This window comes from Crinia signifera, chromosome 3 (genome assembly GCF_055691185.1).
Source record: "Crinia signifera chromosome 3, ASM5569118v1, whole genome shotgun sequence".
Lineage (NCBI taxonomy): Eukaryota > Metazoa > Chordata > Amphibia > Anura > Myobatrachidae > Crinia > Crinia signifera.
The window spans coordinates 211,764,447-211,777,590 of NC_139219.1; the positions used below are offsets into that span (position 1 = coordinate 211,764,447).

At 39.7% G+C, this 13,144-nt stretch overlaps 1 protein-coding gene across 2 annotated transcripts in view; it reads left to right on the forward strand.

Moving 5' to 3' along the window:
- CSMD1 (CUB and Sushi multiple domains 1) overlaps positions 1–13,144 on the forward strand; it is a 1,658,539-nt gene that overhangs the window by 1,092,233 nt on the left and 553,162 nt on the right. For both annotated transcript variants that reach the window (XM_083177358.1, XM_083177357.1), the window contains exon 9: positions 8,576–8,700. In XM_083177358.1, coding sequence (XP_083033484.1) covers positions 8,576–8,700 — 125 coding nt within the window. The remainder of the gene's footprint in view (positions 1–8,575; positions 8,701–13,144) is intronic.

Below are 13,144 nucleotides of genomic sequence, written 5' to 3' on the forward strand. Positions count from 1 at the left end.
TGGCAAGCATTCCCTCCTGCATCTTTTAGCAGTGGCGTAACTTGAAATTGGGCACCCCCCCCGCAACTAAAGTTTGGGAGCCCCTCCCCCTTGCCTCCTCACCTCCGCCGGCACCGTCCATTGCTGCCCGCTGGAACCAGCAGATGTTCCTGTCTGCTGTCCCGGCGCTCCTCCTGAATGTAACTTCCAAAATGGTCACCGCCTTAAAGCAGACCGTTATTTAGGATGCAAGAGGAGGTCGCCACCTCCTCTAGAATCCTTAATAAACTTCTGCTGTGTGCGGGTGGCCATTTTAAAAGTGACATTCTGACAGGAGGAAGATCTGCTGTTCCCGGCGGGCAGCAGTCACAGTGGACTGAGTGGCAGTGGTGAGGACTCGGAGGGGAGGAGAAGGAGCAGGGGGAGGGTGCCTGGCCAGCAGCTAAATATTCATCAGCGGCTGCGGCCCCCGCATTAACCCCCAGCAATAACTCTGCAGTCCCTGCGGCACCCAATCTTACCTAGCACCTCCAAGCCGCCATGGGGGCTGCGGAGCTATTGTTATGCCACTTCCATTAGCTCCACATAGCAGGGTAAGATACATTGGGAGCATGTGTACATATGCTCCTGCAACTGCAAACCCTGCTACAGCACAACACCTGCAATGCAAATGCAGTGCAATTGCATTGCAGGCAATAACAAGTAAGGACAAATCTGTACTATAATGAGGAAAAAGCTAAAGTTTATGGCTGTGCGCTGGATATAACCTACAGTATGTGTGCAAAAATATTTTACTATTTAGAGCTGCAGTGAGATGTGGGTACTTATCCACATATGGAAAAATTGGCCAAAACAGAAACAGACACTGCACTAAAATAGTAAAGAACAATTTAATAATTAGTTCATATGAGTATAATAATAATAAAACACAATTAAATACAATAAAAATAAATAACAAAACGAATCCTCCAGGAAAAATATTCTGTAGATGATGAGGGGAGAACCCCTGAAGATTATAATGTTACTAATTAAAGCAGCTATATTCCCAAAGAGTGAGGTTGTTTGCAGTTAGAGAAATAATGGGTAAGATGCAGTTCATGCAGAGGCTCAAAAGTTTTTTTAAGCAAGCAGAACGGACAGTCGTTAGTTTGTTAGTCTAGCCCAGGGGTGGCCAAACCGGTCCTCGAGATCTACCAACGATCCACGTTTTCCAGGTTACCTAGCTGGTGCACAGCTGTAGCCATTACTAACTGTCATATTTTAAAACATGCTGCATTCATTCCTACTATAGATCCACAGGTTGCCTGGAAATCATGCACCGTTGGTAGATCTTGAGGACAGGTTTGGCCACCCCTGGTCTAGCCTCTTTAGGCTGGAATGAACGCAGCATTAAGCAAATATGAGCAGATGAATAAAGGTGTTATAGTTACCATTCCTTTAGATGATGTTTGTGGCTATAGCAACATTAGCACCATAATAAAATAAATACAGATGGCCACCTGTTGTTTTGAGATGATAATAGGCTCCTGGCTCCCGGCTTTTACTGGTTAGCACTCCAGACTGGCCAAATCAGGGTCCGCCTACAGGAAAAGGATCTCCAACAAGACTTCCAACAACTGGTACCAGAAACAAAGATCCAACACATTTCTCTGCCTCCTAGACCTCAGCGGCTTCCTCAGGGATAGGACCTATCCCTGGACTGCCTTTTAATACATATGGACAATCATTATCCCTTGGTGTTCCTGCTTGTTTTATCGTTTTTGATAAATCAACATAGTCTTATTCAAATAAAAAATCTGTTCCATTAGTATTTGTTTTTGCCAAGGTATTTGTATTTGCCAAGGGAATTTGTCAAAATAGGTGTGAAAATTGCCAAGCAAACCTTTTTATTAACCCTTTGAGAGATCTTCAAAATATGCTTTAAAAATGCCAGCGCCACTTACAGCGACTTTTTTTTTTTCCCGGGTGCAAATTTAACTAAACTTCAGTTAATTGACTTGGCTCTATTTGTAAGTAAGTAAGTTTTATTTATATAGCGTACTTTCTCCTACAGGACTCAAGGCTCTTTACAGACATTAAAAATAACAATGCACATACTGTAATACAAAGGGTTATCAGTACAAGTAACAATGGCAGTACAGATATACATCACACATATACATCACATGTACAGATATGTACTAGATTCATTCTAATAAGGGACATGGACATGGGGAACATATTTACTAAGCTGTGTAGTACCAAGACAGCCATTCAGCGGTGCCACATGGGGATTGCAGAGCCAGCTAGGTAGCCAGTAACAGTACTGATATATATATATATATATATATATATACTAGATGTACTCTAATGACATGGACATGGGGAACATATAATTACTGAGCTGTACAGCACCCAGGCAGCTATTCAGAGGTGCCATTTGTATTTATTTATACTAAAAGAACAGTCACTGTGAGTGATGCTGACATTTTAGCAAATATTTTGAGGATCGCTCACAGCAATGTTGGCACTCAAAGGATTAAAACAAACAAAACCAAATGCTACATTTACAATCTGGTACTGTAGCTTAAATGGTCAATAAGTAAAGTATACTGTAATACTGTAGTAGTACGTTTATTTATAACGCGCCGCAAAGTGTCCGCAGCGCTGTACATAGCAAACAAAAAAAACAAATTACAAGGTAACGTACAGGGTGTGTTGAAAGATACAGTATAAATAGGGGTATAGCTGGTAGAACTAAAATCAGCATCAGTTCAGAAGTAGGTGTCAGAATTGTCAAGGAGACTGAAGATGAAGTAGAGGAAGGGAAGAACAGGACAGGAGCACAGATGAGGTAATGAGGTAGGGTGAGTACGTGAGGAAGGAGGGCCCTGCTCATAAGAGTTAACATACTAAAAATAGGTGGGTGGACGAACGAAATACAATAGGATAAGTAGGAACGGAGGGGAACGGAGGCAGGATAGGAGGATCAAAAGAGGTTAGGAGGAGGGATAGGCTAGTCGAAAAAAGTGGGTTTTGAGGGAGCGCTTGAAGGAGGTAAGGGAATCAGATAGCCTGATGGGTGGCGGGAGGTTGTTCCAGTGCAGGGGGGCAGCGCGAGAGAAGCTGGAATAGGTATAAGTAGGTACAGAATGATATGTGACTGTAAATGAAGGCTAAAGCCCCATACACACGGGGGAGAGATATTGCTCAGTTTCTCCTTTTCATCAACGACCAGAGATGGTCGCTGATGAAAGGGAACCTCTGCTGGGCGGTGCCGCAGAGGTAATCAGCTGGTCGCAGGAGCAAGCTCCTGCGACCAGCGATTAGAATGGGGCTAAAAACGGGAGCGCGCACTCCCATCACTGGCAATATGGTCGCCAGCAACCATATTCCCAGCGATTTCAGCCCCTATTGCCCCCGTGTGTACACAGCTTTTTAAATTCAGTAATTTTTATTGATATTTTAGAAATACAAAACATAAACATGCTTCCCGACATAAGCAAAACAAAAGTACAACAGATGCATTTGACGAGTATTACACATGTTGGAACAGGGATCGTAGGGTACATATGCATCAAGATATATAAGTATATTATCAGTAGCAGCAAATCTACAGTATATATTGAAATGACTGCGGACTAGACAAAACCGGAGGCGCCATCCGGGGTCATCCAACCCACCCCCAAAAACAACACATTAGCAGTATAGATGAAGGAGTTTAATCTGCCGCTATAGTATTGGATACAGAGAAAAAAAACACTAGTCTGGGGATACAGAATAATACAGTCAAGCATCTGGTCTAGCCAGGGCAATGGGAAGCATAAATCAAAAATATCCACCCAAAAAGCCCAAAGCAAACCCCCCACATAACCCCCCACCCTGTACAACCCATCCCCAACTAAGGCGTACCTGGATCCCCTAACCATACCCCCCCAGATACTATAGCTACCCTATACTAAACTATACTAACCTATAGAACCACCACCCCCCCCCCCCCCAGGAAAGGTAGTAAATTAGTGGTAATAGCCAATGGTAGTCCTAAACCACCTTATTAGCCCTCTTACTCACAACTAACTTACCCCTCATACCCTACCCACCCAGCCATTAAGAATTGTAGTCATATAAGCTAAAGGATATAGTAAAATGAAAAAAAACGCCAAACAAATAATCCCACCCAAATTGAAGGATAATAAACAGTATGGACTGATTGGGGCAACAAAAAGGATAATAGAACATGTATCTAATAAAGGCATTACATTAATGGAACAAAACTAGACTAGTTCCCACTCTCCCGAAAGAAATGGCTGGAACTGCTATTGTAGATGCAATATTGCAAAAACTGACAGAATATAGTGCACAAGTATACGAATATAAAAAGGACACAAAAAACATTAATAATAGAGGAACAGAATAGAAACTTTGCATTGGGAAAACAGACATCACCGATAGGCACAGTCCGCCCACAGTTCCATGACTTCAGAGATTAGAACCAGGATGCCGGACTCCTCCCATGGTGGTCCAGGATATGCAAAAGGAAAACCAGTGGCCATATACAGCAAGAGTCTGAATTTCAAGATATCGGAGGGCCGTATATAAGTTGACATTTTGGTAACCAGGATCATGCATGTGGCCGCAGGATCAGTTACAAAAGTAGGACCAGCAGGATATTCATGTAGTTGAATAAAAAACCGTAGAGTTGCCTTTAAGAGCAATGGAATGCTATTTATGTGAATCAGATCATCTTCTGAGCATATAGCTACAGGATAGCAAGTATCCTTACATCGGGACAGATTCATCCCAGAGCACTTATCCCGGGAACGATTTGACATGGGAGCAGCAGGGACTGTGATATCATGTTCTTGAGTTATATCCACCCCATCTCCCACATCACATATATCATGAAGGTCAGAGAGCGAGAGTACATCTCCCCGCGCATCAGTGAGCCTGCCGAGCAGCCTGTCAGTAGAGGCATTTATAGCCTGTAGGATTAATTGAAGAGAAGCCTCCATATTAATATGCGGAGTATACACAGCTGGAATTCCAAATATGCAGGTATACCGATTGGCTGCCGTGGAGGAGCTCTAATAATGACGGAGGTGGCTAGCACACCTCCGAGTCTGCAAAGAAGAATGGCAGCTGCTGTTGCTGCAGAGTTGATTGTGCAACTGTATATACAATTGGCATAAATGGCAACAGTGGATTTGGCAGTAAAAACTGCTGTATGGAGGAGTGAAGCAGAACAGTGCTATCTGGTACAAGCAATGTTAAAAGGTCCGCGGCTTGGGATGAGTGCAGTGGTTTTATGCCACTATCAGCATGGAGGTAGAGTCATAAACAGGCAGCGCTGCTGAGCAATTAACATATCACTGGCAGCCCCAGGCCACAATAGGTATAGTGCGTGTAGTGGGGCAGGTTACTGTGTATTGGAACCTGCTGGACAAGGATGGCTGCTGCCTGCCTCCTACCCCACGCTGCGTGGTGGGTCCTCCCCCGACTCCAGGAGTCTGAATATAATGCTGCTGGTAGCTTTAGAGAGCCGTGCGGGAGGATATGAGGTCCGCGATAGCAAGGAGCGCGTTGGGTGAGGATGTCACACAGCCGGCTGGATCGTGTCCTCCACGAGGCGCAGCAGCAAGATGGCGCCCACGTCAGGCCTCCGCTCGGGAGCTGCAGGATGTCAAACCTCAGAACTTGGCCCCGGATCCCCTTAGAAGTCACCGGAGATGCTAATGATAATCCAGGCAGCTTCCCCTACCACCAGAAGGCTTTTTAGATAAGCGCACGTAGTCAGGATATGTAAAACAGGATAACTGTAGCGGGGAGCAACAGGAGAAAACGTCTCTTCACATGTCTGCTGAAGCCCCGCCCCGTGTACACAGCTTTAGTCACTTTGCCAAACATCACATACTATATTAGTCAGTATTAACCTCCCATTTTAGCATGATTAAATAACATACTTACACATGTCAAATTATGTTTGTATTTTTTCCGCTGTGCCTATAACCCATTGATCACCCCTTCAGAGAAAAAAAAAGAAATTGTATTGAAATTTGAAAATGTATGTTTGCAAACATTTCCATTTCCATTTGGAAGCACATCAGAAACATCAAAGGTAGAACATAATATTGTAATCGCATATGACTGATGGTGTTGGCATGTCAATACACGGAATATACAATTTTGTTATGGAGCTTTAGGCACTTGGAGGAACAATAATTTGCTAAAGCCACAAGGAAATGACATGGTAAGCCTATAAGAAAATATAGACAGAGAACAGGATAAGCATGTCAGTATCCATCATGTATTCCATTTGAGCAGGCCTCAAGGTACATTTGTCTGTTTTGTGCTAAAGCCACACAAGATAAATGGATAAATCATTGGAATGTAATTTATATAGAAATGTGTAAAAATATCTAGCAAAGAGAGCATTAGCATGATTGAGAGAATATTAACTTTGCAACATGCATCAGTAATTAGAATGCATCCTGGGACATTGCAAGGCAGTGCATAAAAATGACTTCTTGATACAATATGTAACATACATATACAGTATATACCATTTCAGATTATACATACCTTACTGAACAAGGGATTCATACTGTGCAGTACAATACTTCTATAAAATGTGGTTTAACTCCAAGGGGTCATCTAGTGCTCAGGCTTAAAATATGCCCATGCAAAAGAGACAAATTATGCCCAGTCTGCAGACCTGGATGCATATTTAGCAATGTCAAGGGTAGCAGATGCTCCAGATTTATCCACATGCATAGGTGCCGATTCTGTGGGTGCTTGAGGGCCCGAGCACCCACGGAAATTGATGAGCACCCACCCGCTCAGCAGCAGCCCACTTGCCCATGTCCAACTGCACTCCCCCTCCCTCGTCGCTGGCACAGGTACGGTGTGGGTATTTATGTACTGTACCTGCACTGTGGGGGCATTTATATATTTGGCGCTGGGGGCATTTATGTATTTGGCACTGTGGGGGGGATTTTTGTACCTGCACTGTGTGGGCATTTATGTATTTGGCACTGTTGACATAATTTGAATATTGGAGACAACTGTGCTGCATAATATAAATCAGTATTATTGTGTGGCCACACCCCTTTCCCATGAAGCCACTCCCCTATATTTTTGGCTTGAGCACCCACCAGCAAAAACATAAATCAGCACCTTTGTCCATATGTGACCAGTCAGAAACATCATGTGGACATCTGCCATTAGAAAATCTTATAGAACGATCTTTCTCTTGTTACACCCCATGCCCTCTGTCCAGCAATAAGTAGGAAAGTGGTGTTCTACTGAATTGAATGTAGAGGTAAAAGCACTGCTGTCATAGATGTCAATCTGTTAGTAAAAGTGGAGCACCCATAGGGGTTTTGTTCATTCACCCCATGCTACTGTGCCGCTATGATATATTTTACATCATGGCCACCCTTTAGTAACAATATTTTTATGAATTTTATTAATTGCAGCTACGTGTTTTTTTGTTTACTTGTTTTTTTATTTGGACACATTTAAACAATGCAAATTTCAATTCATTTAGAAAACCTTTTCCTGTAAAAACTGTAGCATTCTGTTTAGAATAGAATAACACAATTACAATGTATGGTTGCTACAGAGTGAATTTAAGAAAGGTGGCCACTAAAGGTTTTGCACATTTGTAGGGCCTGCAATGCTGAGGAGGATAAAGTATGGTATCTTAGACTGGACCTCACTTAAATTTTGCTATGGAGTCCAGTAGTGCCCAGTACCACAACTGATTAACAGACCTTAATATGATTTTGGCCAGATGTACCAAGCTTCAAAAAGTGATGAAGTAGAGTGTGATAAAGTGTCAGTCAATCATCTCCTAACTTTCATGCTACAAGCTACAGTATGTTTGAAAAATGACAGTTAGGAACTTGTTCACTTGTAATTTATCACTCTCCACTTTATCACCTTTTTTTTGTCAGGCCCCTGGCTTTTGGTAGCACAAGCACTTGCATTATCCTTGCCAATGTGTGGTGAAATCACTAAATTTAATGTTGTAAATTGCTAGAAATAAATAAAAGCTGCATAATTAAAAAAAAACCAGTTAATGTTTTAAACGTTCACCTATTTACCTGATACTTCATTATTGATCGTTCTTTCTATGTGTCTATAAGATTATTTGTATTCAGATGTACATGTCCAGACAAGTAATAACATTAAGTACAAGCAGCTGGTATTCAAGCTGGACATATATGGGCACTTATTACATGGTGAGAAAGATGGCTCCGTCTCTAGAAGAAAACAAATTACAGTAATTGTGACTTTTCTTAATATTATAGCAAGTCACACCAAAGTTTAGAACAAGAACCTTTTCTTTGCAAGCAAAAAAAAACACTGCACTTGGAGAGCTGTAGCAAGGATGCATGTCTCTGATCTTGTCAGTTCTAGGAAAGTGGACCTATTACAATGTAATATAAGAATTAAAGATATTTTCTATGTATCTTACAGTATAGGCACAATTATCGTCTTTTACAAATAGGAACATCTTTCATTTTGATCATCAATTCTCCTCTATAAATATTACAGCATTGCCTATTTCTTACAATATATTTTTGTTTTTCTTTTCTTCTCACGTTATTTCTAGATTGGGTGCCAATGTCCAATTTTCCTGTGATGATAATTATGTGTTACAAGGCTCGAAGAGTATAACTTGTCAGAGAGTGACTGACACACTTGCTGCATGGAGTGATCATAGACCAATCTGCCGAGGTAAAGCCAGTGGGAAAGCAGTTCAATTTTAAATACCTTAAAATTATAGTTTGCACATTTCTTTAAGAATGTATCTCTGAAATTCATGCTACTACCGCTATGTTCTTTATGACTTGAATATAGTTATTCCATCTTTTTAAAAACCCATTTTCTGTTTTGTTGAAAAAAAAAAAAAAAAACATGAAATGAAAATGAAAGCCATAAATTGCACAGGAATTTGTGGCTGTCGGTGTCAGTATAGCTATGGCTGGATTTCTCTTTTCACACTTTCATTTCAAGCAAAAGCGTTTAAAACTCACCAGTTTCATAGTAAGCTTTTCAATGCCACAGTACGTGGTAGATAAAATACTTTATTATATCTATTTTTTGCTAACGTTATAGCTTGCTGCAGAATATGCATAGTTTGTGCAATCATGGAAAAAAGTATTTTAGGGGGTAAAAACATTATATTAATCCATTTGTCATTTTAGAATTCTTCAACAGATGTTGTAAAGTTGAGTACCTAGAACTGACACATTACTATTGCCATAAAATGCGGAAGAGTTCCATAAGATCAGAGTGGTGTAAATAGTATAAATATATTTGGGGGTGTTTACTGAAGCACATGGAGTTATTGTACTTTGAGGATCTGTCTCATTGCAGCATACAATAATACTGCATTCCATGCTTAGATATGCTCATTTTTATGTAGGCCAGTATTCCCCTATAGATACTCTTGAATAAACAGCTGTTGTCACATCAGCATGCATTTACTCCTGCCTTAAAAGCAGCACACAGATTCCAAGACCGGCATCGTTCGTTTTGTGGAGGAACGCCACCTCTGTAATTATTGTCAAGTCAGGATCCCATATCCACAACTTTTCCAATATCTCTTTGTGGAACAACTCTATTTACCACCCATTAGAGACAAGACAGAGAGGAAGCATTTAACCCCACTGTTTCCCATTCGCAATTGGGATCACAATCTATTCGGGCCCAAAAGAGGACAGGACACGTCTGGATTAAGGTGACTCTTGGGACTCTACCCAATATACACAAATACCGCAGCACCTTTTTTTCATGTATATCAACATTTTATGCTTTTTAAGCTACATAGCTTTATAGATACTATCCCCCTCTTTTTTAAAGGAAAGGAATTCCTTCATTTCAAAATAAAAATAATTGTTTTTATATTAAGTATAACACTTGTTATTATTGGATAGCGCAACCACTCTTTCCTTTTTTTCTAAAAGCAGCATAAGACTGTAATGGGGTCACCAACCCACATACATAAATACATAAGAAAATAAGAACAGTCTCCCATGCACTATGGGAACGTACAGTGAAATGTATGAGTAGTCCCTACACACTGCTAAATTTGAAGAAATGAGATCAAATATGGAGGAACCAAAAAATTATAGTGTGATAACGTTATAAAATATTCACACCCCTGGTGCACAGGAATATGATGGTGTCACTATCCAGGGTTTCCAGGTCCCAAGTTTTCTTAAAAGGGGCACCAAACACGTGAAGACGAAAGATAGTATGTGCTCACACATATGCTTACATCATACACATAAAGGTTTCTTTAGCCTCTCCTACTCTCGCATTCCAGCAGCACATCCATATGTACAGTGCAAAGAGAATAGGCATATACAGTACAGTATAGTTAAAAAACTAATTTAATAGTCTATAAAAATTAAAATAAAAAAAATTGAGGTTCAGATGTTGTGTGAAGTCATTACATGGCATACCATATAAGATGTGACCCAGGTGAAAAAAAAACAGCCGAGTGTTGACATATTACATCATATGACAAAATCGCAGACACTAAAATCTTACATCAGATGGATTTTGGATTATACACATCTTTGAATATCCCCAAGAGTCCACCCATAGGTCTGGAAATTCTTTAGAAAGATAATAGGTATATTATAAAGTTTTAAAAAGACCTTATACATTCATAAAAAAGGACAGCTCACAACATCAGCTTGACCCCATATACAGTAGTATTAACTTTTTCGTTGACATAAACTAAATATACTGTGTTGGGCATATTTATTTTTACTTTAGTAGAGTAACAAATACTTAGTAGAGTAACAAACTAAAATGTAGCAAAAAAAATGAAAGAAATGGGAATGATAATATGGTAAGGAGCTTCTTAGTGAAAATGTATCCTAAAACCTTTTTCTAAACAGTAGATTGTATTGGCAGCCCAAGTCCAGAGCTTTAAGAAAATTAACTTTTTTAATGCTTTTATTTCTTAGCTTAGGGATGCATAGCCTAGAAGTATACAAAGCATAAGTAATTAAAACTCCCAGGTTCTGGAATTACATGAGGTTAAACACAGATGGAACAGCAGGCAAATCTGGCACGGTTTCCTTGAAATTCTGAGACCAGTAAAATGTGTAAAAGAAAACACATCTTCTCACTCCCCAGAGGTCACAGCTAAAAAAAAAAGGGCACGACTATCTTCTAATGATATCTGGCTGACTTTAACACAGGAGAGACATAAGGATCAGTACTAATTTTGTACAGATACATGTACAGTATATAATGTCCTGTGTACCAGTTGGTTCTCACTGCCATGGATGAATCTAATAATTATATATAGTTACAGTGGCATAGTGCCCAAAATATATGTGCATGATTGATGTTTAAAGACCTTGAAATTTAGTTATTGAGAATTTATATTATGGACACAAATTTGCCATTTGTTAATGTTGATGCAAAAACGGTATATGTGATGTACTGTATGTTACTTTCCACAAGAGGCATAATTTGCGAACAAGGGATATACGGTATGGGTTAGGAGCTTCTTTAAGAATTTAGTGAATATCAGTAAGTTTAGCTAAAGTTGTTTATGCCTATACCGCTTTTGACATTAAAGGGGATTTAGCAAAAGACTTTCCCGTTTCATTCTTGCTAAATCCCTGCTGGGTAAAAGTGCAAAGCATGAGCATTTCTTAGTAGCCTTCACTGACAACATTAGGCTGCCAGCAACACAGCAAAGTACTGCACCTAGAATATTATCACCGTGATACTAAGCAAAATATGCTGCCAACAATTAGGATTGCTTTACATAGAACCCATGGTTTTAAATCATTTTTAACATTTGAGCCTGAAAAGTTAATAGTGTAAAGGAAAGAGTCCTTTGTGCCTTGAATCCTGCCCTTCTCATCTTCCATCCTGAATAATATAATGTATGCATTAGTTGTTTTCTATGCCATTGTTGTTTACATGAAACAGTACTTATTTGGGGTCTACATTAAAACCTAGGCAATGGCATTTACATATATGAAAGTAATAACAAAAAAATTGCATAGTGGGCAAAGAAGCAGCAAACTGTACCAATTTCCACAAAGGTATTCCTCTCCCTCCAGCAGGATAGAAGTGCACATACAAAAAGAATATGTCTCAGACAGCGCTTTCTAATTAACAATATCATTAGAATGAAATGATATTAAACTCCTGTGAATGGCAGTTGTATCGAACTTTACCTTTTTATTGAAATGTTGGCCTCCACATCATACAGTAGCAATCTGTTCCTAAATTAGTAATTCAACTCCTCTCAGATAGGTTCATTATGGAGTGGCCCAATCACAGAAATACTGTATGTCTCAATAGTGTAATACCATTTATTACACAAAACATTGACATACAATAGTAACATAAATAAGAATATATAAAATTGGCATTCAACAAGTGACTGAAATCCTTATGTACTGTAGCTGAAAGATATAGCAATTACCAACTGGTTGGAAGAGCTGACAGTGCGGATTTTTACCACAGGTTTGTGCAACATCAGATTTACAATAGCAAACATTCAGGGCATTTTGTGTGGTGTAATGTGTATAAGATTGTGCTACTGTTTGGCGTAATTTTAAACCCATATTCATACCATAGCAATACCTATGTAATAAAATAAACTGCTGATAAATTATGTAATCAAAGTGACATATGACAGCTGGGAGAGGGTGGTGAAAGAATCAAAGGGTGTGTCTGTGTGGCAGAGAATGTGTTGGGGGTTGAGGCGGAGAGAGAATAAATAAATAAAATCCATGCAACATATGCATTAAAACTATACAACTATTTTTAAATATCACTATAACATAAACTCCAATGCTATGTTCTATAAATTAATATATGGCATTAAACAGTAAGTGATATATACTTTTTGTCACTTTCCTAAAATAGGTGCATTTCTGTAGGAGAAATACAAGGATTGAATTAACCGCGCTCCAATTGGATGCCACTAGGTACCGGTAGTTACACCTCCTACCATAAACAAAGTACAAATATAGAGCAGTGGAACCTGCGCTTCCTGTTAGGATGAATGCACAAATGATGTCCAAAAATAGGTGATCCTGGGTAATTTCAGTTCCTCCTTGGTTTTATTCCCTGGATTCACCTCAAAAGCAGAGAAGAATGGAATTCATAGTGCAGATTGTACGAACAAGAATAT